General features: G+C 42.7%; 2 protein-coding genes across 6 annotated transcripts; one reads left to right on the top strand and one right to left on the bottom strand.

Moving 5' to 3' along the window:
- Window positions 1–852: 852 nt before the first annotated feature.
- mmadhca (metabolism of cobalamin associated Da) lies at window positions 853–11,482 on the top strand. Of its 3 annotated transcripts, none has more exons than XM_075477820.1 (8): window positions 853–896; window positions 1,379–1,418; window positions 3,281–3,422; window positions 3,836–4,053; window positions 9,477–9,582; window positions 9,667–9,797; window positions 9,879–9,965; window positions 10,840–11,482. In XM_075477820.1, exons 2-8 carry the CDS (start codon window positions 1,407–1,409, stop codon window positions 11,056–11,058), a joined length of 915 nt encoding a protein of 304 aa, XP_075333935.1. In that variant the 5' UTR covers window positions 853–896; window positions 1,379–1,406; the 3' UTR covers window positions 11,059–11,482. The 3 variants fall into 3 exon arrangements, with proteins under 3 accessions (XP_075333935.1, XP_075333937.1, XP_075333936.1); XM_075477822.1 differs by lacking the exon at window positions 853–896 and adding an exon at window positions 951–999; XM_075477821.1 differs by lacking the exon at window positions 853–896 and adding an exon at window positions 953–1,006.
- A 1,185-nt stretch (window positions 11,483–12,667) lies between these two features.
- Window positions 12,668–22,578, bottom strand: LOC142391769 (ly6/PLAUR domain-containing protein 6-like). 3 transcript variants are annotated; one of them, XM_075477824.1, is made up of 6 exons: window positions 22,490–22,578; window positions 16,409–16,537; window positions 15,885–16,036; window positions 13,489–13,587; window positions 13,247–13,377; window positions 12,668–13,175 (listed from the first exon to the last, which is right to left on the bottom strand). In XM_075477824.1, the coding sequence occupies exons 3-6, from the start codon at window positions 16,000–16,002 to the stop codon at window positions 12,990–12,992; spliced, it is 534 nt and encodes a 177-aa protein (XP_075333939.1). In that variant the 5' UTR covers window positions 16,003–16,036; window positions 16,409–16,537; window positions 22,490–22,578; the 3' UTR covers window positions 12,668–12,989. The 3 variants fall into 3 exon arrangements, with proteins under 3 accessions (XP_075333939.1, XP_075333938.1, XP_075333940.1); XM_075477823.1 differs by having other exon boundaries at window positions 16,409–16,522; window positions 22,490–22,577; XM_075477825.1 differs by lacking the exon at window positions 16,409–16,537 and having other exon boundaries at window positions 22,490–22,574.
- Between the last annotated feature and the right edge of the window lie 4,309 nt (window positions 22,579–26,887).

The following is a 26,887-nucleotide window of genomic DNA, read 5'->3' as shown; positions in this document are numbered from 1 at the left end:
TATTAGGAAAAGATTTTTTTTAATAAAATAAAATTAGAAATAAAAAATCTCCCCAGGGTGAATATTTTGATAAACTATTAAAATAAAGCTTCCAATATTCAAGCAAACGGGAACAACAAAGGTTTCCGACTGAAAGACATAATTCATACAAACTGCTTCAGAAGGTAAATTGTTTATCAGCGCTTTTTAATTACAAGATGCGACAATGATAAGAATCATGTGTGATGCATCAATGGTAACAAAACCACATGTTCGACTAAACATGATCAAAAGCGGGTGCAGGAGCGATCTGGGGATAAAAGGTATTTGTAGAATTATTTGAAATCATGGATAAACAACAATGAACATTGTTAAACAAAGGCCTATCCGATTAACACCAGCCATACATTATGAAACTGTCTGGGACACCGATCTCCCACCAAAACCTCATGCTTTTTACGCAAAATACGTTTTATTTAAACGTCGGACACCCAAACCTTGGCTTTTTAGTGCAAACTATTGGCCCATAGGGTATTACAAAAGTTACCCAGTTAATGCCAAAATTACTCAAAAATAACTTATTGAGTTGAAATCATTTGTTGACAGCTTGGTCCCCCCCCCCCTCAGTTCAAAGATCCCATCTGCGCCTCTGATCTGTATCATATGTAACTCATTTAACTTCATTCATTATTCAGTCAAATCAGTAATTAGGTTGAAAACAAACAGCAGAGAGAACGAACGTGATTTAAAAGATGCCGAAGAAAAGTAGATGTCGCACACATAAAGCCACCCCACAGATGTGGGCGCTAAAAGAAGAAAAACCCGTTATGCCTGTGGTTATGCAAACTGAACCGGAGCAATTTGTCCCTCCTCACTTTCCGTTGTTGTTGTGCGAAAGGAGACGTGCGAGTTGATAGGTAAGAACGAGATGTACTTATGTAATACTTTCACCGTAGTTCTATCGGTATCTTTATAACTGAATATCAAGACTTCTGCGATGGACGTTTTCCTGTTTAACATGTAAATAGTAAGCGATTTATCAGCGTCTGAAAAGGGAAAGTGTCATGACAAAGAATCCGATCAGCTGAGCGAAAGTCTAACCTCAGCTAACGGTGGCTGCTGCTAATGCTAGCTGTTTGCTAGCTAGCTACTTATTTAGTTGGTCATGTTTGAACTGTCTCATTCTGGGGTCATTCATATCCGTTAGGATTTTATATAGTAAGAAAATGTGAGATAATTGCACTATTTTCTGCTTTTTTCTTTTTTCATGAAACATCCACACAGTTGTTGCATCATGTCTGCTTCGGTAACTAGTTAGCTCTGGTTAGCTTACTGAATGTTAGGTGCTAACTTGTTCTGTTACTTTAAAGGATAGTTGTTTTGTTGATTTATCCAACAGGTTAGAAGTTTAAAGGTGAAGAACCACAATGTCCAGCAGTGTAAGTGATATAACATCTTATTTCCTGGACTAACGTTAACTAACTGAACTGCTACTGTGTTTGTGTAATGGAAGACAAAGTAATGTAAAATAGATATTTTAGATAATTTTAAAATGATCCATATCCAAACCCTATACGTATAGAATAAGAGTCCAAAGACACCAGTGTTAATAGTTAAAGTGAGTGGACTTTACCACCATTTAAAGATCTGTTATACAACAACATATCAGTAAAAGTTTGGGGAACATATAGTCCAATCATAACCCTTGTTGTTGTTATAACCCATTAGTTGATGTTCCAACGGTTTTCTAAACGTTGTTGCTCTCGTACCAACTTCTTGGAAATGTTGTCTGCATCAAGTTTAAGCAATAAAATTCATTTTGTTTAACGGGATCTTTTATTTTTGGGCTATTTCAGACTAAATCCAGGATTGAAATGGTTGCGATTATTTTCTATTTATCAACCGAAATGGTTTTGCACCAGAATATGACTGATGTTCAAGTGTCTTAAACTGCCAGTGGAGATTAAACTTTCACCAAATGTAGACATTTTTAAATCCAGGTTAAAGACATTTCTGTTCTCATGTGTCTATGCATGAAATTTGCACGCTATCTTTTAACTTATCTAGACTGTTGCTTGTTTTTGAATTAATTTAAATTATTTTATTTGTTTCTCTTTATATTCTTTTATGTATTTTAATGCTTCTTCCACTCCCTGCTGCAATGCTTTTATTTTATTTGAAGCACTTTGAATTGTTTGTACATGAAATGTGCTATACAAATAAATTTGATTTTATTTGATTTAAGCTCTTGCATCATTATTAAATATATTACATAGTTGCCAGCTTCTATATCTCTTACTTTAAAGGATAACTGCGGTATTTTCAACATTAAGCCTCTTTTCTGAGTCGTCTCTAATGTTTTAGAACCCCCCTCACCGCTTTTTTGATGTTTACTGCTGTCTCCGGTATTTGCCTAATTTTGATTCTTCTCAACCTGCTTCAGAATGGCAAGTCATATGCATGTCCAAAAAGGTCCGTAAAAGCACCATAAACGTCCTATTTCAAAATCATCAACTCACCGGAGTGGTTACTGGTGTGCACTGGTAATCCATATCAAATTTTGTTGCGAAAAGTTGCTTCTGTCGTGTTTTATTTGGCAGCTCGTTCATGCTCGCACTATTTTCTTAGCCACCTCACAGCCGTGGATAAACTTCCGCTCAGCAGTTGAATCTGACTTGCTATACTCCACACCACTTGATGGCGGAGTAATATCAACGAACATCCAGTCTTCCATAGAACTCAATGGGATTTACAAAATGTCAAATAAAACACGACAGAAGCAACTTTTCGCAACGAAATTTGATATGGATTACCAGTGCACACCAGTAACCACTCCGGTGAGTTGATGATTTTAAAAACGGACGTTTATGGTGCTTTTACGGACCTTTTTGGACATGCACATGACTTTCCATTCTGAAGCAGGTTGAGAAGAATCAAAATTAGGCAAATACCAGAGACAGTAGTAAACATCAAAAAAGCGGTGAGGGGGGTTCTAAAACATTAGAGACGACTCAGAAAAGAGGCTTAATGTTGAAAATACCGCAGTTCCCCTTTAATGGATGATTAGTTTCCGTTTAAAAAAAAAAACGAAAAAAAAAAACTTTTCCATATTTTATCCCACTTAATTGGATGTGTGAATAGAAATGGTATACGTATGTATTTTCTATGTTTTACTTAATGAAATGTGCATTTTTAACCAGAGTATTGAGGTAAATAGCTGGGCAGATTGCAGTACCTTTTGTAAGTGAAACCGTCTCCAGCTTCAGCGGTGCTGTAAACGGATTACCTCGCTCCTCTGCAGGTGCTGTGTGGTCGAAGCAGGCTGGTCCTGTCTCAGGCTGCTGGCCGTCGAGCTTTGGCTTCTGCCAGGGTTGGCAGAACCAGGACGTTCTCTGCTGCGAGCTCAGATGAACCTTACATCAGCGTGTCCCCCACAGAGTCAGGTGAGTCGCACACCAGTTAAAATGACTGTTATTGTCAGTTTGAACGGAGCATCTGGCTCACATTTTTAGCTTGTCGTTCATTTGTCCCCACGTAAACAAATGTAAGGCTAACAAATGTCTTTTTACAAACAGTTTAGTTGATGAACAGTGTTTAAAGCACTGAACACTCGCTTCAACATCAGTTCCCGGCTCCAAACACCGGAGAGTATTTATGAATGATGCTGCAGTCAGGATTTACACCCGCTGTTTCGGGCATTATCTATAAACGCTGTTTATGAATTGGGAGTAAAGCTGTTGCTGTGAGTGCTGCTCTGCGTGGTGCGTTGAGCAGCTTTCACCAACACTGCTGGTGATGTTAAAACATTAAATAGCAGGAAAATAAGAGATGTGGAACCCCTGTCCTGTCCATCCAGGCCCAAGGACTGTGTGGCCGGATGAGAGCATGGGGCCGTTCGGACCTCAGGACCAGCGCTTCCAGTTACCGGGTAACGTTGGCTTCGACTGCCACCTGGAAGGCATGGAGAACCAGAAGAAGACTCCAGTCCACAGGACGGTGCCCGACGTACTGACGGCTCCAGGCAGCACAGAGAGACACCAGTTCATCTTGGCACAGTTTGTCAACGAGTTCCACGTATGTTTTCCACCCTTCACTTTTAACGCCTGCTGCTGAAGTCGTGGTTTTAAAGTCCATGTCTTTTAAAAGTGTAAAACTACTCTCCAGCAGCTCTTTGGCTTCATTTCTAATTGTTAGAAATAAGACAAACGTCATGAATGACCTGCAAAGGCCCAAAGCTTTTCCTTCAATAGTAAACATATATTGATACCATGGAGACGGCGCCGCGGATGGCTGCCTCGGTACTTCGCTCTCTCGTGTTTTTTACGTTTTTGTGCATTTGTCGTGTTTTCTGTGCTTCTTCTCTGGTCACTTACTCCAGAGAAGAACTCCTAAACATTGGTATAACCACCAGCAAAGTTTTTTCTTCGGTTCTCATCGATCCGGAAAACTTAACAGAACTACTCATTGGAGGAGCAGCAGCTCTCTGTGGTCTCCGCTGGAGACGCCGGACACATCGGGGGAAGCGAGCCGGCGCACTTGTCAGATTGCGGCAGCGGGGGTTTCGCACTGCGCTCCCGTCTATTCACCTGGCCAACGTCCGCTCTCTGGCGAACAAGGTGGACGAACTGCAGCTCCTCAATACAACCAACACGGACTTCAACAGATCTGCTGCCTTGTGCTTCACCGAAACCTGGCTCGGTGAGCACATCCCGGACACTGCTCTCTACCTGCCTGGATTTCACCTGCACCGAGCGGACCGGATAACGAAGCTTACGGGGAAAACGAGGGGAGGCGGAATCTGCTTTTACATTAACGAAGGTTGGTGTACTGATGTCACGGTCCTAAACAAATCATGCAGTCCTCAACTAGAAACACTCTTCATCAACTGTAAACCGTTCTATTCGCCGCGGGAGTTTTCCTCGTTTGTTCTGGTCGGAGTCTACATCCCTCCTCAGGCCTGTGTTACTGAGGCGTTACAACACCTGGCCGACCAGATTAATAACGTGGAGAAAAAACACCCGGACTCTCTGCTCATTGTTTTGGGGGACCTTAACAGAGCAAACCTCAGCCACGAACTGCCAAAATATAAACAGCATATTAAGTGTCCCACCAGGGACACAAACACTCTGGACCACTGTTACACTGTTTTTAAGAACTCATATAACTCTGTCCCCCGTGCAGCCCTGGGACTCTCTGACCACTGCATGGTTCATATCCCGACCTACAGGCAGAAGCTGAAATCTGCTAAGCCTGTGGTCAAGACGGTGAGGAGATGGACCAACAACGCCAAAGTGGAATTACAAGCCTGCTTTGACTGCACTGATTGGAGTGTTTTTGAGACTGCAGCCTCAGACCTGCATGAACTGACTGATACCACTGATACTCAGGCAACTTCGTCAGGCCAAGGAGGAGGCCTACAGAAGTGGGGACAGAGTCCTGTACAACCAGGCCAGAAACACGCTGACAATGGAGGTGAAAGCAGCCAAGAGGAGCTACGCTGAAAAGATTAAAAACAGCCTTTCAGCCAACGATCCAGCGTCAGTGTGGAGAGGCCTGCAGTCCATCACCAATTACAGGAGACCATCCCCAAACACTGCAGCGAATCATCAACTGGCTGACGAGCAGAATGTGTTCTACTGCAGGTTTGACACATGCACACCTCTCCACCTGCCCCCCCCCATTGACATCACCTGCCACTCTGCCACCTCTCCCCTCTGACCCCCCACCAGCACTCACGATCTGTGAAGAGGATGTTCTGTCAGTCTTTCACAGACAAAAGATCAGGAAGGCACCCGGCCCAGACGGTGTGTCACCTTCCTGCCTGAAGGTCTGCGCTGACCAACTGACCCCCATCTTCACCCGGATCTTCAACAGATCCCTGGAGCTGTGCGAAGTCCCCTCATGCTTCAAACTCTCCACAATAATCCCGGTCCCCAAGAAACCCACCATCACAGGACTGAACGACTACAGGCCTGTTGCCCTCACATCTGTAGTCATGAAGTCCTTCGAGAGACTGGTGTTGGGGTACCTGAAGTAGGGCTGGGCGATATGGACCAAAAGTCATATCTCGATATATTTAGGTTGAATATCGATATACGATATATATCCCGATATTTTTTTCCGCAAAGTGAGAGCTGTGATATGAAATGCTCAGTCAAAGTCAAAGCCAAATACGAGTAGTTTTATTGAAAACTCACTATAAAATATAAACACTGTATAACAAAGCTCCGTAAGGTGCACATTTAAATAAAAAAAAATATCTTAAATAAAATTAGCCTATAAAATAAAATAGGTAAATCTTTTTCTGAGGGCAGCATTTATATATAAAGAGATAACAAAATAAAGTGCTCAGTTTAAGAAAAACGTTTTTAAACATCAGCTTGATTACCTGTTTCTTTTTGTTAACTTAATAGCTTATCTGAACAGTCTCAACCAGTTGCCAAGCTGTTTTCATCTCCCAGTCTTGTATGAAGTGAACTGTCACGCTCATATAAGGTTCGCACAGGTTCTGCTTGACCACATGTCGCTGGTCAACGCAAAATGGGTGACGTTAGCGAGCCGGTCCGCAACGTTCTGTCTGACTTCACTATACATTTGCGGCAGTGCTTCTCGTGCAAAATAGTTGCGACTGGGAAGCTCGTATCTCGGGTCCAGCTTTTTAATTAGCTCTTTGAACCCGACCTGTTCCACTGTTGCAACAGGGACCATGTCTTTGGCAATGTGAAAGGACACTTGTCGCTTTTCTTCTCATACGGCACACAGCGGGAAAATGAAGCTTGCAGTGAGCTTTGTCAGGTTGGGGACGGCTTGTGCCTGTGGCTTCTGCAGCGCGCAGTTTCACACACTCTTCATATTGCACTTTGTGCTACGTTTTTAAGTGATAAAAAGATTCGTAGTGCTTCCAGCACTGGCTGCAATGTGCTTATGGCACTCCCTACATATAGCTTGGTTTTGTTGCTCGTCTGACAATTTGTATCCAAACTATCTCCAAATGATTGAGCCACTGCTTTTTCTTTTACCAACCAAGGGGCTCTCCTCCGTATGCTCCGCAGGTGTTGTTGCCTTCTCCATGTTTGTTTAAGAGTGCAGGAGTGTCCCTCCCCCTCCCCACTCTGTGCATGAAAGAGGAGGGGCGGAGCCGGAGCGAGGGAAGCAGTGCAGAGAGCTCTGATCAACAGCTTGCCTGAAGCAAGTATTACAGCGCAAATTTGAACTATATCGATATATGCGATATGGTTTAATTCCATATCTTATTTAAAAATCTATCGATATATCTTAAATATCGATATATCGCCCCCCCCTAACCTGAAGGACATTACAGACCCCCTGCTGGACCCCCTGCAGTTCGCCTACCGAGCGAACAGGTCAGCGGATGATGCCGTTAACATGGGACTGCATTACATCCTGCAACACCTCGACTCTGCAGGGAGGTACGCCAGGATCCTGTTTGTCGACTTCAGTTCGGCGTTCAACACCATCGTCCCAGCCATCCTCCGCACCAAACTCACCCAGCTCACTGTGCCCTCCTCCACCTGTCAGTGGATTACAAACTTCCTGACTGACAGGAAGGAGCAGGTGAGGCTGAGGAGCATCACATCCAGCACCCGGACCATCAGCACAGGCGCCCCCCAGGGGTGTGTACTCTCCCCACTGCTCTTCTCCCTTTACACCAACGACTGCACCTCAAGAGACCCGTCTGTTAAACTCCTGAAGTTTGCAGATGACACAACAGTCATCGGCCTCATCCGGTAGGGTGATGAGTCTGCATACAGACGGGAGGTTGAACGGCTGGTCTGCTGGTGTGGTCAGAACAATCTGGACACGCTAAAAACAGTGGAGATGACAGTGGACTTTAGGAGAAGCCCCCCCACTCTGCCACCCATCACCATCACCAACAACGCAGTGTCTGCTGTGGAATCCTTCAGGTTTCTGGGCCCCACAATCTCTCAGGACCTGAAGTGGGAGACCAACACAGTCACTACCATCAAAAAGGCACAGCAGAGGTTGTACTTCCTGCGGCACCTCAGGAAGCTCAACCTACCTAAGGAGCTGCTGATCCAGTTTTACACCGCCATTGTTCAGTCTGTTCTCTGTTCATCCATCACCGTTTGGTTCGGATCAACCACCAAACAGGAAAAAAACAGACTGCAACGGACAATAAGGTCTGCAGAGAAGATTATTGGTGTCAGCCTGCCCTCCATCCAGGATCTGTACCTGTCCAGAGTCAGGAAACGGGCAGGTTACATCTCTGCAGACCCATCACACCCTGGACACAAACTGTTTAAACTCCTCCCTTCTGCAAGGCGCTACAGAACTCTGTACGCCAAAACAACAAGACACAGGAACAGTTTCTTCCCTCAGGCTGTCTCTGTGTTAAACAGCTAAAACCGGACTTCAGTGTTTCATCCTTGCACCATGCACCAATTTGCACTTCTGATTTAATCTTGTTCTATGTCTATTTTTTTGTCTATTTTTTTGTAATTGTTGCACTAAAGAGAGTGAGGTGTAACCGGAGTCAAATTCCTCGTGTGTGTCCACATACCTGACAATAAAAAGCGATTCTGATTCTGATTCTGATTCTGATTCTGATATTAACCCAGTATAATCTGATACAAAGAGTCTGTCACACCCCCGAAAGACTACACAAAATAAATCAGACAATCTCTCAATACTGTCCAAGGTGCAAATCTGAAGTTGGCTCTCTTCTTCATACGTTCTGGTCCTGTTCACAACTGTCCAATTACTGGGAAACAATACTTAGAACCATATCCAAGATAACAAAAACAAATATTCCTCTTGAACCAAGGCTAACTCTATTAAGGGACACTGCCTGTAAGGGACAACAAAATCGGATTCACAAGGATAGCTTTGACAATAGCTAACAAATGCATAGCTCTTAAATGGAAGAGTGAACAACCACCGCCCCCCCCCCCCTTCTTTTTGGCTTAGTGAACTGACTAACGAGAAAATAATGTACAATCTAAAACAAAGACTAGATCAATTTGAGTGAAGCATCTGAACACAGCGGACATAGTTAATTGAAGGGCCACACCAAAACCAGAGAAACTAATTATATTTTATTTGGCTTTTCTTTTATACATTTATCTATGTATTTTCACTTTGTACTTCTCTTCATGTGTTTTATTATATTATTTATTTATTTACTTTTTTCGTTTTGTTTTGGTGTGCCTATTTTATGTTATGATCCGATTGTATTATAATTTGTATTTAAGTACATTTCTCCAGACATACATACCAGTAATGGGAAATGGGGGGAGGGAGTGGGAGGGGAGCATGGGTTGAAAATATGTCCACAATGAGTTATTCAAATACTTGTCTTGAATACGGAAAAATCCAATAAACAGAATGTTCAAAAAAAAAATGAATGACCTGCACAGGAAACCAAAAATGTCCTTTCTGAATCATTTTCATAATCCTCTGAAGTGCCGGTGGTGCGATTCCAGCTCATGTTGAGGCCGCTTTGTTCTGTTTAACAGGGAACTCTGGGCCCTTTAGCCTCCAGAGTCCACAAAGCCGAGCGCTACTTCAACAAGACGGACACAGACTGCGCCGTCGCTTCCTGTCCCGAGCTGTTGAGAAAAGGTAAGGGCAGGTCCCGCAGCGTCTTCATAAGCTGGAGCCACAGAGGAGAGTATTTCCTGTAAGTGGGCTTCCTTTGTGTGTCAGAGCTGGAGCTGTTGTTCCCCGCGGCGCCCGCCGCCTCCATCACAGTCGTGACGGTCACACAGAGGAGCAGTCTGTGGGAGGACGAGGTGGCGCAGCCGGAGGAGCCGGACAGAGACCAGCTGCTAAATAAGGTGAGAGAGAGCGCTGATCATTTATTCACAAATCTGAGCAGATGTGAAGCAGCTGCTGACTGCGATGTCTCCTCCCTTCAGTTTGTGAGCGGTGCCAAGGAGATGTGTTTCGCTCTGTGGACCGCGGGCTACTGGGCGGACTTCATTGACCCAACAACAGGAACAGCAGTGAGTTATTTTTCTCCGCTAATGTTGCGTTTTAACCAGATATGGGGACTCAAGTCACTGTGACTTGGACTCGAGTTGCTGTTTTGATGACTTGTGACTTGACTTGACAAAAAATAAAAGACTTGAGACTCGACTCGGACTTGGAAGTTAAAGACTCGGCACTTGACTTGACTTGAGACACGAGGACTTGAATGACTTGAGTGTTATTCAGTTCATGTTTTCAGTTTGAATATGAAATTAATTAAAAGAATAATATCGATTACCCGGTAGGAGCGCAGGCTCTACATACCTTACGTGTTTATTTAAGAGAATAAACTCATATCAGATATGCATCAACATGTCAGCGGGAGGGGCACCGAGAATCATTGTCTTCGGCTTTCGTAATTACCGTTTTGACGGCAAAAGACGAACAGCACAGTGCAAGACATGCGGCATCAACATCTCAGACAGCCAGACGACAACTTCCAACTTTGTTCTTCATTTGAAGATCCATTCTGACCAGGAAGTGCTCGTCAAATTAGCTAATATTATCCTGTTAGCCTAGTCGGTAGTTAGCTAACGTTAGCTTGATATGATACGGGGTGGACAGGTTGGACACATTGGCCAATGATGTTTACTGACAGTTACTTATATCTTGTGTTTTCACTTTATTAAGATCAGATTCTGCAGGTCAAAGTGCAATAATAAGGTGACCTGACTTTGACTTGCTGAAGAAAAAGTTACTTGGGACTTACTTGAGACTTGCACATGTGTGACATGGTCCCATCTCTGGTTTTAACCCACGTTGACACTCTAAAGCAGTGAGTCAAAGACTGTTTTTACTGAGTCAAAGACTGTAGGTGTGTGATGTTTCTCACCGTGTGTTCCCCGGCAGTTCTTCGCATCTCCATCCGGTCAAACCGCGCTGCGGAAAGACGAGCAGCTGGCACATCTGGGCTTTCACATCGAGGTGTCGGGCTCCTGCACCGTCATTCGCCACATCCTCAGAGGGACGCCTTTATTTGTGGGGACTGTTTTCACCAACGCACCCACCAACAGTGCCGCTATTGCCAGACTACAAGGACTATCAAATGTATTTGAGGATGAGGAATAGGCTTTTTTATTATTATTTATATTTCTGGAAATCTGAGCAGAATGCCTCTAATTGTGGTTTGAAGACGCTTGATACGTGGTTAGGCTGGTTTGTGTCAGTTGAAGAGTGTCTACAGGTTGTCTCACTCTCACACAAGCACATCTCGGTGTTACTGAGGACTTGACTTGAAGCTCCAGGACATCCAGGGAGAAACGCACTCTGTGTAGAACTTGTTAATATTTTAGAGGGTGGTGTATGTATTTATGAACTGGAAACCTATCCGATGTCCTTTTGCAGCTGGTTATAATGTAGAAGAAAAGAAAGTCAGACACTTTTCATACCCACATGTACACTTATTGTTTGTTCTCCTCTATAATCTGTTGCACTGAGTGTAAAAGCTGTTTCCAGTGAAGCACAGCAGTGCAAATAAAATGATTTCTTATCAGGCTGCAGTGACTCTGTGTTTCCTGAAGGTGTCACTGTCTGCCCACCTGCAGAAATATTTACCCTTTCCTTCCAACGTGGAGGAGAAAACTAAGCTAAACTGAACCAGCAGTCTGGGTTTTAATGCCACATTACAGCCTGAACTCTCTTGTGAAAGCTGTTTACTCAGATGAGTCACCACAGAACCAAGTTCCTTCATGTTTCCATTAAATGCTTTTAACTGGGTTGTGAGTCGGGACACCGACGAAAGGAGAGATGACGCCGATGGAATCTGAAGGAATGACCAAGCCAAACAGACTTCTAACATTTGGTGCTTTTAGTTGGATTCTGCATCTGATTTGGACTTGTGACTCACCCAAAGTGTTGATGATCTCTGATCTTCACCCTAACGTCGTCCGTTTTGTTGTGATTGTGCTCGCTGTTCTCATCTCATCCTAAAACACGCTGAATCCCAAATTTGAATTTGGTTTAGGCCCAGAATCCATCTGTGATCTGTTCAGAGGATATAAACCCAGCTGAGCTCTTAGATCCAAGGACTCAGGTCAGCTGGTCCAGTCCAGAGTCCAGACTAAACATGGAGAAGCAGCATTTAGCTGTTATGCTGCAAACAAGTGGAACAAACTGCCAGTGGAGATTAAACTTTCACCAAATGTAGACATTTTTAAATCCAGGTTAAAGACATTTCTGTTCTCATGTGTCTATGCATGAAATCTGCACGATATCTTTTAATTTATCTGGACTGTTGCTGGTTTTTAATCATTTTCATTTATATTCATTTATTTTATTTTATTTGTTTCTCTTTATATTCTTTTGTGTTTTTAATGCTTCTTCCACTCCCTGCTGCAATGCTTTTATTTTATGTAACACACTTTGAATTGTTTTGTACATGAAATGTGCTACAAATAAACTTGATTTGATTTGATAATCTCAGCTTTGCAACTTCTCCTGCACAGCAGGTGTGTGCACGGTGCTCAAAGTGTCGGTATGTCTGAAAGATGTTCTGTAAGCTCACAGGTTGTTTATTTAATGCACCTTTACTTCTCTAATACCACATCTGTTCTGTAAATGAGCCTGTTGAAATGTTTGTACAGTGAATAATTCTGCGATAAATGTGACTTGGATGAATAAAGATCTGTCTTAAACTCCAGAGCTTTAACATTAAGCATTTTAGTCAGAGATGTGCTCAGTTAATTTGGTAAAATAACATCTAAGAATCGACTTGTCCTCTCTCCCACCGCCACCTGTGCACCGCACGAGTCTCCTCCTTACACAAAGATTTCAAATTTTACGCTATGTGTTCACTGTGGATTTCACAAACAGATTTAATGTGTGTAAAAGCACACACTCATATTTAAACAATCACGTTGAGGCATTGATACAGTTACAGTTGAAACATTTAGCATAAATTAACAGAAAACAGCATCATTTGAAGCGAACATGCTGCATATTTATCTGCCGAGTATAACGATGCAGACATGAAGGACTCCTGAACATCATGGGCTTCCCTCTTAGAGTCCACCAGCTGTGCAGCTGCTGCCCACACCGGCGGTGATGATGATGAAGTAGGCCAGCACCGCGGGGCGAAGCCTCCGGCCTGAGCTGAGCAGAGGGGAAGTGGAGGAGAAAATGGCGCTGCTGCTGTTTGTCGGCACCAGCAGGTTGCAGATGTTCCCCTCGCAGCAGGACGTGCACACCTGGCGGGTGAGAGAAAGATGCTGGGAGGGAAAGATCTGCCAGGCTGTGGACGCCGAGTCCTGAGACGTACCTGGTGACCGGTGTCGGTGACGTGGATGCAGCCGGTGAAATGACAGTTCTCCAGGGTGGCGCAGTGCTTGGTCACAGACACGCTGCCTCCGTGGTTGTCCATCATGTGGAGCGTGGAGCAGTATTTGGTATCTGGAAGGAACGGCCAAGAGGGGAAACATTTCTCTCATCATTTTTGCACGTGTGTTGAAGCTTCTCTTCTGTTTGTCTCACCGAACACTAAATGAGGTAAAGCTGGTGCACCTTTAGGACAGTACACATCCGGAGCCCAGCGGTTGCACTCGTAGTTATCTGCAGCGTCTTGACAGGTGAAGCACTTAAAGCCACCGGGATGAGGCGTAGCTGTGAAAGACACAGACAGAAGAGAAGAAGTTATCCTTTTATTCAAGAGTTCTTTGTGGCCCACAGCTGGTGAGAGCCTGAAGAACGAGGGGAAGCTGACAGAGATGATGCAAAAATCACACAGGAAACAAAACAAATATGTGAACATTTGCTCTGAGCTCTTTTCTCCTCCAACTCAGCCTGAACCCTCTCAGACCAGCTTTCTGTCCTTTCTTTAAGGAGTCTTCAGGAATAGTTCTCCAGGCTTCTTGAAGGACATCCCAAAGCTCTTCTTTGGATGTCGGCTGCCTTTTGTTCCGTTCTCTGCCAACATGATCCCACACTGCTTCAGTAATGTTGAGCTCCGGGCTCTGGGGAGGATTCATCCCTCCATCAGACCTGCTGCCACTGATTTTCAGCCCACTTCTTGTGTCCTTTGGCACAGCTCAGCCTTTTCTCCCTGTTTCCCTTCCTTAAGAACGGCTTCCTGACAGCCACCCTTCCATGGAGCCCATTTCTGATGAGGCTTGGGCCAACAGCAGATGGATCAGCTGAAGGTCCAGATGCATCTCTCAGCTCCTGTGTCAGGTCTTTGCTGGATGTTTTCCTCTGTCTTAAGGACATCACTTTCAGATCCTGTTCATCTGCTGTAGATAGTTCTTTAGGCCTGACACTTCTTCTTTTGTCCTCCACTGGTCCAGTTTCCTCAAATGTTTTAAGGACACACTGCACACCATGCTGAGATATGCCAAGTTTTCAGCTAACAGCTCTTTGGGAATCACCTTGCTGCTGCAGAAATCCTGTTTTCTGTCTGTCAGACTGTTATCTTTGCTGTTTTTCACAGATGAAGCTAAAGAAATGGGAACAAATGATGTGTCTCTGTGACAGGCTGCTGGGAACAAAGTGCCTAAAGATCCAGTTTAAAACTACCAGATTTGTCCAAATGTATGAGAATCTGAAAAGATAATGACAGATAAGAATGAGTGGAAAGTATTCATTCTGGGCAAATGAACTTAAAAAAAACCTCCTGGCTCTCAGCTCAGGTCCACCTCTCAGTTGGAGGCCTGCATTCAAGCGATTTCTGCTGCATTCCTGCCTCTCACTTTGACCTGGGGCCCCTGGCAGGTAGAAAATAAACCGAGTTTGAAACAGCTGGTGTATTAATACTGCAGCGTGTTTCATTAGCGTTACTGCTCAGTCACATTAGTTTCCACAAAGAAAAGCCCAACAAACACTGCTTATTATGACCCACAAAACAATGATATCACACATATATCTGTCATGGTTAAATGTTGGGTTTGGGTTTGTTTGCTATTAAGTTGTTACTGATGTGTTGTTTTTAGTGATGTTTCATGTACTTAGTATTTATGGTTGTGGTTTATATCAATTGGCTGAGCTTTTCTAATCACTGATTAGTGATTCCAGGGGGGGTATGTGGGAGTAAACTGATGTCGTATCCATGCCAAGTACTGTCTATCGAGAGTGAAGTCGGTAAGTAAACAGCAGAAGATGTTTGTGTAAGAAGCAGACATGAAAGAACAAAGTTTAGGGTGTTTTTCTGGTCACAGACACACAAATATTACCAAGAGATATAAAAAAAATCTACAGTCTTTGGGACTCCTGATATGCTCATTGGAAAAAAATCTAAATCTTACCAAGTATATTTATCTCATTGAGTATCTCATTACACTTAATATAAGACACAACTGCCTAACAAGCACCATTTCAGCCAGATATAGGGACTTGTTTTAATACAATACATCTTGAATATCTTTTTAAGTGAAAAAGTCTTGAAAACATTTTGTTTTGAGTCATATTTCACATGAAACAAGCTTTTTTTTTTCATTTGAAGAGAGTTTTTTTAAACTAATCTCAAGATCACTTTTAACTCAAAAGTCCTAATTTGTCTAATTTCAAGCAAAAACGTCTTTTATTTGTTGTTTTTTTACTTATTTTTGGAGGGGCATTTTTTCCAGTGCTGCTGCGTGATCCGTGAATAAAATTCCCCCAAAGAGGCTGCAAAGATGAGTGAGACTACTGTAGTTTTTCAGACTTGGAACTTTCCACCGTTTTGACCCTACACTGTTGCTCCAGGTGACCTGCAGGGGGGCAAAGCAGCCATGATGGTGACACGTACGCCATGCAACAGCAGCTCTGTGAGGCTGAACCTCGACGCTGCGCTGCTCCGAACAAAGTGTACACAAAATAAGTATGGGGCTGTATTTAAGGCTTGGAAAAGGTCTTACATCATCTCATTTATATATCAGAGATAAAGTCCAGCTGACAGTTTGACCAAAGTTGACTGAATTTGCTCTCACTTGAGGGATGCAGCAGAATGATGTCCTTCAGGGTGAAGTCCCGTGACTCTGCGGCCTTCAGCCGGTCACTGATGGCCGTCAGCAGCAGGATCCAGGCCACTGTCGGCCAGGCCTCCATCACTGGCCCCAAGTATCTTCATCCACTTACAGGCCTTTCAAACACACGGAGAGTGAAGTTACAACATTAGCTAAATGCTAAAGAGCTTCCAGTCACAGTTTCACTCAATTCAGTCACCAAATGAAGTGATTTCATCTGTCTGAGCTTAAACTGTAGCGCATGTAGAAATAAAAGGTGTTTCTTCAAGGCTTTGTCAGGCTAATAGAAGGAATAAGCGAATAAAAGTGAGCAGCTCTGTGTGCCGCGCACGCTGTGAGCCCCGTTCACCTGCTAAATGTCAAAGGAACCCTGTGAGTCAGCGCCCAGCTGCGACTCTCAGCCTGATTCTATTTACCTCACTGAAGAAGTCACCGTTGGTATTATCAATATAGCCACCTTAAATACAGCACATCAATATGTGGAGCACCTTGAGCTGTGGGATGCTCTTAGGTGATGAAGATGGTCCAGTCCAGCTGTTGTCTTTGTTGTGAAATCAAAGCAGTCGATCAGCAGTCGATCAGCGTCTCTGTAGGACCGCCACCTGAAAAATAAACCTCTGCGAGGGTATAAAACTGCCTTTGGTTGTTACGGTTACAGAGACATTACTGACTGAATGTTTAAAGGTGTTTTCAGGTTTCACCACATTGCTTTGGGCTTCAGTGGTCTAAATCCCTGGACTAATTATTGTAGAAATAAGAGATGATTAACTGAATGGTCACGATTGTTCTTAAATTAGACGCTGATATCAGTTCGTAACTTTGTCACCAAATGAAAGAAATCTCCCAAAGCCATTATTGAGCAGGAACACCTTTTTGGTTTTTGGATAATGTGCAGAGAATAAGCGGGTAAGGATCGGACACATGCCCTTCACAGCTTTACACGGCAGTAAAAACACCTCCGCTTAGTTTACAGCGTGTCAGGAAGGGTGGATGAGACCCCTGAGCTGTTTGTATCCACTGTTTTTGTGTTGACAGCATGCCCATAATGTCAATGTACTGTGAAAATCTGCATAGAAATCAAGAGAAACGCTGATTCGATTCCTACAGAGACACATGTGATGTGATGCAGGGACAATCCTCTGTCTCACAGAACGATTTGGGCCGATTTGATGCAGCCTGATGCAGTTTAATCAGGCAGATACACATGAAAACAAGACACTTCTGTAAATCTAATGGGAATATTAGATGAAATGGACATTTACAGGTATTTTTGGAGACAAACACATTTGTATGTTTATTCCTGTACTTGATACACAAGTCTGCTACAGTATTTGTTTGTGAAATATTGTCAAATTTGCATATTCATCAGTACCGTGGCTTTAATGCAAGTTCAGTATCTCAACCACAATGCGAGGTTATAAATCTTTAGCAGTGATTTTAAAGATAGATGCTTTGAGTACCTTCGTTTTCACTGAGTTGCTGCAATGTTTTGGTTGGAAAAATTCTGAAATATCTGTTCTTATCTTGAGTGTTTTTGACTGTGCTTTTGTCATTTTACAGCTCGTTCTTGTTTAGATGGTGTGCAGATTATATATGTGGGACTTTCTCTTCTGTTTCGTATTGATGTTGGTGTGAAAATCTCACACTGTGACTGAAATCTGCAGCAAAACCCTCAACAAAGCGACCTTTAAATATAAAATCAGCCCATTTTGTACAATCCAGGAGGTTCACCGGTGTAATTCCATATTCAAAGAGTTATTTCTGGCTGATCATCTCCTCAAGAAGAGAAAATTGTAGAGATTCTCATATTCAGATGCAGCTCATCCAGCATATTTCAGAGAAATATGAGGGCTGAGGTGCGTAAAATGTCTGAAAACGGGTTATTTTTGTGGAAAAAATGCTTTAAAACATTTCTGAACCAGATGCCATTAAGTTTTTCTTAAGTCTTAGAATTTTAATTTCAGAGTTTAGTTTGGGTTTATCTCCATAACTCCACTCCACTTCCATCATGTGAGAGTTACCTGGTCCCGAGCCACAGTTATTGGTCATTAGTTTTGTGTTACTTCTTCCCCACGATGACATCAAAAAGCGTTTGTCCGGGGCTTTCGGTTACGGCCGAGGCAGAGCACTCCCTGAAAAATGCTCGACTCGGATCCACGGAGATGTCAATCAATGAATTAAACACCAAATGACCTGGTTTTTCCTTTTTGTTGCGTGAGATCAGCTCTGAGTTCAGATGCCTCTGACACTACTTAGACACTACTTTTAGCCCCGGGCACTGTGCCAGGCTGTATGGCTGTAAATGCCTTGTTTTCTTTGCATTATGCATGCCCCAGTAAAACTGATCCATGCAGACCAAATACCCATACAGTTATACACTGTAAGTGGAGCAAAAATACAGAAGAGTACCATTCTAAAAGCAAAAGAAATCAATAAAGTTCAATATTTTCTATAGATGCAGACACAACATGTTAAATCTGTGAAGTTGTTAAATAGAAAATTGGGTTTTCAAGCTTAAATTAAAATGTTTTCATGTTTTTTTCAGCAAATAAATGCCGTGGTGGCGGCTTTTTTTGGCTCCTAATAAACCCAGTATCTGATATCTACAAATAGGCTGAGAGTCGTAGAGAGCACTTTTTTTTAATCATTTCACAGAAAATGGCAGCTCCTCAACGCTGTTAGGATCAGACTAAAGCCTCCTGTCTATAGCCGCGTATTTTTAGCATCCAAAAAAAAAGTCTGAAACCAAAACTTGTAGCATTACAAAGCTAGTTCACTGTTAGCCTCTGCTATAAAAAGTTTAATCCTGAAAGCACGGATTAATGAGATGATTCCAAAGGCTTCAGGGGGCTCCCAGTCCAAGTGCTTGAACTCATTCATCCATCAAGCCCCTCAGAGTGCTGTGCTACTGTATAGCTCATAATGATATGCTGTATTGCTGAAAAGGAAACTTGATTAGGTCTCCAGCTGTCTGATGGACGCCCAACCTCGCTTGCAGTGAAATTTGGTTTGAGTCTTGGAGGACCGGGCAGAAGAGCAGGGATTAGGTACAATAGCTCCCTGTTACGACTGGAGGGGGATGAAGGTGAAGAGGTTTTATATCACCTCAGGGTTCAGTCAGCGCCGACAAACTACTTCAGGTTCCAGATAAAAGAGCACAAGGAGCTGAATGAATCTGGAGTGAGTCTCCCCTGACAACGGAGGGTAAAGTTTGCAGGCGGAGAAAACACAGAAATCAGCTGAGCCGTGCAGCTTCTTACTCTGAATATTATAAACAATCCATTTCTTCATGCATTTAAACATCTTGCACTGCTCATCTGGAGCTTTAAAACACAGCAGCCCTGCACCATGAGTAGCAGAAGTACAGCAAAGAGCTCACACAGGATGAGCAGCGCTGGAACTCAGCCAACAGGAGTTCAGAGGTTCAGCAAATAGTTACGTTTCACACGATATTTATGGACAAAATACACACATGACCTAAAGCTTTGTCATCTCCTTCTAATAAGTGTGCGTACAGTAGAGCCATAAATATATGGGGAATACGTTAAATAAGGCATCTATTACGAGTAGGGATGCACCGATCCGCTTTTTTCACCTCCGATTACTGATATCTGAGGTTTAGTATCGGCTGATACAGAAAAACAGCGCAGAGTTATGGTAACAAACGGTGAGTTTCCTTGTGTGTAAAAGACTGGGATCATTCTTTTGTGCAAGGCAACATCAGACTTGACTTAAAAACAAATAAAAAGATATAAATGTACTGAATTACTTATTTATTTAATGTGTACCAGCAAAACAATCTTAACCATAAAAATATGGCAAGTGTAACTGTTAAGTGCAATTAGGGATTCAAAATCCTATGTAAAACAAAATATTAAATAATAAAGGAGCTTCTCTAGCTTGGTAAAAACTAAAAAAAAAAAAAATAAGTTGGTAGTCCCAACTAAACAAGTTTTTTCACCATGAGAGGGGACAGAAGGGCCTTGGATGAATGGCAATGCTGGACAGGACATGGGGGAAAAAAAGCCATTGTCACGATACCCGATCTTTTCTAAAAATCAAGCTAAATCTCTGATTTGTTCATTTTTTTTAACCCCTTTTATTCAACTTCTTTGCCAATATTTTCACTGACCAACTTCATCGTATTCAGAGAAGATCAACTGAGCTCAAATAAAGGCGGATGGAGTCATGTTTGGTGGATATATGGCTGCCTCCTTGTCTAATACAGATTCAGGTTACACCTCTGGATGCCTTAACCAGTGTTTTACACGCACGGCATTAGGATTTTCTGTGAATTTTGTATTGAACGAAGCTTCTTTTGACAGGTGGGGGTGTACATCTCTCCATACAGGGAATATTTTTCAAATAGCTCCAAAAGTCCAAACTGCTAACATCGCACAGGCTACGCTTTGATTGAACATTGATTGGCTCACAGCTGGATGGACGATCAACGATCAAAGCAACAAAGCTGCTCTTTGTCTTTTCAACAGCAACACAAAGCTAAAGGACCAACAACAGCACCAACACAACAAAGAGCAGCCCACAGCTCCGGCTGTAACACGTATTCAGGTGGCAACAACTCACTACAACATCGAAATGTGCAGAGAGCCAGCAGAAGTATGGCCAGATGTGAGAGTAGAGAGTACACGACAGTAAAACAAATGGCTTTCAGCCGCATGGTCATCACTCTGCTGCTGTGTAGACGTGGCACTGTATGGGTGATGAAGTGAGGAAGTACCCTCCATCTGTGAGCCAATCAATGTCTGAGCCTCAGGAAAACTAGCTGCAAGTTGCTTAAAATACATGACAGCCTGCATGCCGAGACATGCACAAAGCCACCAGACCTTACAACGATTCCTGCTTCAATGGACGGAGAAATAAATGTGAACAAAGTCCTTTTTGGAGCTGTGAACTGAGAGTTTCAAATATGAACATGAACTGGTTCGTTTTATCTCTGTGAGACGACTCGTCTTTACACACTGAGATTTCTCCAGACTCCCTGAATCCCTGTTTCCTCGGGGGAAACTTTATGGTCTTAGCACGTAATTTCCTTTAGCTTTACATGCCTAAACCGTGTTTTACAGATGGTTTGCGTAGGTTCAGTTGAACTAATCTTTCATTTTTGTGCTTCTTTTGTCCATAAAGACTGTGCTTCCACTTACATTTCCAGACTGTCGCTCTGCTCTAATAAAATCCTGATTTTATAACCACAGCCTCATCTGATAAAATCACCGTTCAAGTGAACTAAAGACGGCTTCTGTGCAGAGAACTCAGCTGTACTTACATGGACGATAACTACTGAACTGTGCATGTAAATGTGCTGAATGTGTTGTTTTTAAGCTGTTAAATGTATCCCAGAAGTGCTGAGAATCCAGTAGATTGAGTGACTAAACGCGACTGACTGCCATGTGCTTTGCATTCATTGGGACTGACGACATTTAAAAGGGGGTCTGACCCAACACAGACGTGCCTGGTTCACTGATCAAAATCCAGCCAACGAGGTGAATTGTTGAAGCTGACATGAAACGAAAAAGTCAAAAGCGAATGAACAAATTCCTCAGACGAAAGCTAACTGCTCCACACTGGTCATGTGTGTCAGAAGTAAAGCAAATCAAAACTTCGACCACCAGGATAGCCTTTGAAGCTCAGCAGCTCAGATCTGCAGACCAGACACATGTGGCAGGAGCTTAACTCTGCTCATACGGCTGCTTTTATTCCTCCTCTCTGCTCTCAGGTTAGATACAGCAAATGGTGAATGACCCTCCGCTCACAAACTCAAAAGTTTTCTTCCTGAGCATCTCCATCTGGCTTTACTGAGTCACTTAATGACTGTAAGACTTTTACGGGGTTCTTGCTGAGCTGTGCATCTTGTAAAATGTTTCACATCCTCACAGAAATGTTTAAATCCTGAAAAAGGTCACAGCAGACCACATCCGATGTGTCAGCTGGAAATTACAACAACAACAAAAAGAGTCAATGGAGAGATTGAGCTCCAAAACAATGGATGCTGAGAAGCCGGTGTTAACCCTGTTTCTTAATTTAACTTAATATAAGAAGTTGACTGAACTATGAGGCTAAATCCACTTAAGTCCTTAAGGGTCATTATTTCTGAAGAACTATTACTTTCAGATGGTGCTCTGAAATGTCCAAGTTATAAATCTTAACCTGAAATAACTCAAAGCAAACACACACCACATATTTGAAATACATTTGTGAGGAAAGATGAGTTTATTCCACTAAAGAGCAGCGTGATATAATACAGTCAAAGTGTTGGTGTTTTCATGTCAAAGCCGAATCTGAGAGGAACAACTTTCCATTGTTGAGTAAAAATCTGTCCAAAATGCAGTTAGATAGTGTATGCCCACATATGTAATATAGTAGTTTCACTACATTTAAGTATTTTACACCATAGTAGGTCTTACAACTGTCGCGATCAATTTATTAATCTTAACTCTTGAACCATTACCGTTTGTTTCCGCTTATACGTGACGTTTGACGCGACATAAAACGGACTAAAGGGTTTATTTATGAGCCCAGCGGAGGCGCAAAGCTCCGGGATAAGGACTTACCTGCGGTGTTTCCTCCGTGAAGCCGCCGCGGACTCTGGAAACGGGAGATGGGAAGCAGCAACTGTGGCGCTGCCGCTCCGCTCCGCTCCGGCGGAGGGGAGGTTAGGGCTGGGGGGCGCTGCGTCACAGATACGTCATCAAAACGGCCGTCACTCACGATAAATGTCAAGTTTTCATTTAGAACTGAACATAACATACATATTTCTGTGGATACGTTTATCAACTTAACATTTATGTGAGAGTCAGACTTAATTTGCAGTCATCTGAAAGAAATAAAGTTCCCTCTTTGAATTGGAATGTTTTACACATCAGTCATAAGGTCCTAATCAGATCCTAAGATTAGATTAATATAACCACACACAAACAACAGGATGTGAACTGTCACATCTTGTCATTTTCTGTTCAACAAAAACTAAACCGCAGAAGCAGTGTGTGAAAAATAAGTCCATCCTCACTGATTCCACAGGTGCTGCTGATCAAATTCAAGTTTCCTGCAGCATTCAGGTGCGTGTTAACCAAGGGCGTCAGTTTGGTTTTAGAAGTGGTGGGGACAAAAAACGTAATGCATTCTATGCCCATAGGAGCCCATACACATTCCAATAAACGTTTTCCTCTCCGGCACAGTTACGTGTGACCACCTTGCCATCTTTGCTCGAGCTGGAGTCTGAAGTACCTGGTCACTGTATCTATTCGTCTCGGAAATGAGATGCGCCCAAAGCTCCTCAGTAAAAATATGATTACATGCCTGCAACGGTGTGGCATCTGCAGGTAAATCGACTTTCACCCCTGGTGTGCGGTTGAAATCTCTCCGTCGATTACGGTGGTAATTGTCAGTCTTCCACTCACATTCAAACCCTTCAAAATCATCTTCAAACACATGTGCTCGCCATAAATCTCAATCAATTGGGTCAGCACGCAGCATCATCAAAGCCAAGAAACTCCTCACAATCGCTACCGTCTGAAATGTCTTCCCACTGAAAGTCCTCCATGCTTGGTTCGATGAAACTTAACTTTTTTTTTTTTTTTTTTTCGATGAAACTTAACTTCAAAACAAGCAGAAACCTGTAGTCTGTGGGGCTCCTCATTCCTCCTCATCGAGCCTCTCACTACCACCTTTCCATCAACTACATTTGACACTGAGCATATACAGAATGTTATTTTCAGGAGTTGCTAAAAAAAAAACAAGCAAATAACTAGCTTAACGTTTCCTTGGCTAACCTAAAATGCTAACGCTGCACACGGAGACTTCATAGCCACCATGACAAATTATATTCATAATATTATAGTCTACACATAACAAATATTTTACACACATTTCACACACAGACAATATTTCAGATGATTTCTATGGATCGTATATGGTTTGCTTATCATTACAAAACATGAATGTGCAAGGCTATTGAGAATGAGGAGTCACGTGACTCCGGTCGGCCATGTTGGCAGAATCTATTGGTTGCCAGGGGCAACGCCATTAACTTAACGGATATCCTCCCGCATTTGTCATTTCGGCAGGGCAGAGACGAATACAAAAGAAAGAAAGAAAGCAAAGCAATGGAGAGAGATAAGGCGAAAGAAAGGGGACCTTACAGGGACAAGCTTATTACAAGCGCAAAGCAGCGGTATTTGGAGAAACTGTCCAGCATCCAAAATATTGATCCTTACGAGCTCCCTGCAGCAGAATGGCACAGAGACCTGGACCAGTTACCTCCGTGCACATATATGGACATAGTCAATTATCTTGTCTTTGGTGTAAGTTACTACACTATGCAGGAGTTTAAAAGTCACAAATCTTTGGAATCGTACGAGACTTTCTGCTGTGGCTGGGTGCAGGACTTGGCCATCTACAAGCCTCCAGGTGGCTCTGGTGATGATAACAGCGTTGTACTGGCAAAGGTAAGGTTCTTGTCATGCGTTTTAGTGTGTTGTAATTACATTGCATTGAGACACTTCTTGACCAAAATGACAACGTAATTAACTGCGACTTGTTTTGTAAACACTAGATTAACGAGATGTTCAATGTACACAAACGTTTCCAATGTTTTGATGTATGCTAAAGCTTATGTTTAGGTATTTAGTTGTCATTTGATTTTAGCCCAACGACACATACTGTAGCAGGTTATTGTGTTGGGTGTTGGGGGCTGCAAAGTGAACAAACCAGTTCTGGGTTGGCTAGGGTACTTATGTGTGATTGCAAGGCGTACATTCCTGGTTAGATTTAAGCCATTATCAATGTGTCTAAAGTGTAGACTGTAACTTGAAATAAATGCTTTTTACTGTTTAGTTTATTTCACTTTATTTATTTTACAGGTCCTGCATTCACAGAGACTCTGAGCCTCCACTTACCCAGTCCAGTGGTATCACTTCAGTTGTGTGCGGCTTGTGGACAGACCCTCCGCTGACACGCCATGGTTTTGCTCTTCTTGTGCTTAATAGTGTTTCTTTGTTCTTTTGCACTAGTAACAGTATTATTTTATTATTGCTTGTTGTCAATGTTTACATGCTGGAAATTTTTAGACTTTTTATTCTGAATGCACACATGTTCTTTTGCACTGTTAACTTTTCCTAGAGGTATATTGCATTCTGCACCTTGCGCCCTTATTCTTTTTTCCTGTTCTGTTAATAAACATTGTTAAGCCATATCAAGTTGTTTCAAGCATTTATTTCAAACAAATTAAAAGGTAATGAACAAGGCACTCAAACATTTATTTCAAACAAATTAAAAAGTAATGAACAATGAAGAATGAACTCAAACAACACTTTTGCACATGTTCGTTAAGGCACAGCAAACAGTGACAATCCTATCTAAAGGCATTAGGTTTTCACCCTCACATTTGAGCAGCATGTGCACAGGTACAGTTGAATGTAAAAAGCTGAATTTGTCCAGTCAGCGTGGTTCTCCAACATCTCATATGATGGCTTACCTACAACAGAATAAATAGTTTATGAAAAAAACCTATGCAATCAATGGCAAACCCATCACAGAACACATGCAAAATAAAGATACAGGCTGAGAGGGTAACGCTGCTCATGGTATGACAAAAGGGCTGAAGGGGTACACATTAACACATTAGCCACATTAGGGGGTAGTTAACATTAATTTTCGAACAGGCAACAGTTCGCTAGTTAGCTAGCTAGGGAGCAACGTCAGGTGCACTTCAGGGTTTGCAGCAACATAAAGTAACTTCGTAGCTTTAAGAGACAACAACATAAAGAGATTTTTAGATAACGTACCCGAGTGAAAATGTAGAGAACACACTCTCATCGACGGAGGGGTGCAATCGAAAGTAAGGTCCTTTCTTCTTATTGCAGCCAACCAAGCAATCCGGCGTCTCCTCGTCAGGTCAGACGCCTGCTCTCCCTGATGCTGCATCCATTTAGGAAACCGAAAAAAAATGTATTTCGTTGTTCCTATGTTTCCCAAACGTATTATGTGAGGTACTGGAAAAGTTCTTCACACAGCAGTGATTTCCAGGCATGTTCTTGCAATTCCGCACTGTTTAAACTTACTGATTTAAAAACACACGCGTACACTGTAAACGAACGGAGAGAATGGAGTTTTCTCGCTAGCATTCTGCCAACATGGCGGATAGGGGCGGGGCTCTGTACTATGACCACAACTCCTCATTCTCAATTGAGTAGCCTACTGAGAAAAATAAAACGTTAGACAATTTACCTTGATAACTGTGTATGTACTCCTTCACAAAGAACTTGTACCCTTTCCTCAGCCTGGACTGTGGTGTTGGTGAGTGTGACTTCACGATCCTGTGTATATCCTCAAAAGTTATCCTTGGAAGCACCACCAGCGAAGTTGCGAAGAAACGCCACATTTTTGTTTGTGTAGAAGTAGCTCTAAATGAGTTTCACCGGAAAGCGGTTTACCCGGTGTGACGTCATTTGAATGCACCGACTCCGCTGTCATTTTACAATGTCATGTTTCTACACAGGCTCACAGTCGGCAAATCAAACGACTAGATACCAAATTGTGTTTTTCACATGTTCGTGCGCGCCTATGGCATGATTTAAACTCGACGATTTCGGTTGAGTATGTGGGGATTTTTTTTCGGTCGCAATTGGACATCAGAGCACATTTTTAAAAGTGGTGGGGATAAAATTCAAATCATAAATAGTGGTGGGGACATGTCCCCACCATCCCCCCGTAATCTACGCCTATGGTGTTAACACAATGCCAAGGAAGAAAGACATCAGCAATTATCTTAGAGAAGCAGCTGTTGCTGCCCATCAACCTGGGAAGGGTTATAATGCCATTTCCAAACTATCTGGAGTCCATCGTTCTACAGAGAGAAAGATTATTCACAAGTGGAAAACATTCAGGACAGCTGTCAATCTTCCCAGGAGTGGACGTCCCAGCAAGGTCACCCCAAGGTCAGAAACCCAAGA

The sequence above is a fragment of the Odontesthes bonariensis genome, chromosome 11, assembly GCF_027942865.1.
Source record: "Odontesthes bonariensis isolate fOdoBon6 chromosome 11, fOdoBon6.hap1, whole genome shotgun sequence".
Lineage (NCBI taxonomy): Eukaryota > Metazoa > Chordata > Actinopteri > Atheriniformes > Atherinopsidae > Odontesthes > Odontesthes bonariensis.
Note: the sequence above shows the minus strand (reverse complement) of the source record. Positions and strands in the feature narration are given on the sequence as shown.

Coding starts and splice junctions, on each gene's coding strand:
- mmadhca (XM_075477820.1), top strand. Junction 9,798..9,878: donor GAGACCAGCTGCTAAATAAG/GTGAGAGAGAGC, acceptor TCCTCCCTTCAG/TTTGTGAGCGGTGCCAAGGA. Junction 9,966..10,839: donor ACCCAACAACAGGAACAGCA/GTGAGTTATTTT, acceptor GTTCCCCGGCAG/TTCTTCGCATCTCCATCCGG.
- LOC142391769 (XM_075477824.1), bottom strand. CDS start 16,002: ATGGAGGCCTGGCCGACAGTGGCCTGGATCCTGCTGCTGACGGCCATC. Junction 13,378..13,488: donor GGATGTGTACTGTCCTAAAG/GTGCACCAGCTT, acceptor CGTTCCTTCCAG/ATACCAAATACTGCTCCACG. Junction 13,176..13,246: donor TCACCGACACCGGTCACCAG/GTACGTCTCAGG, acceptor CTCACCCGCCAG/GTGTGCACGTCCTGCTGCGA.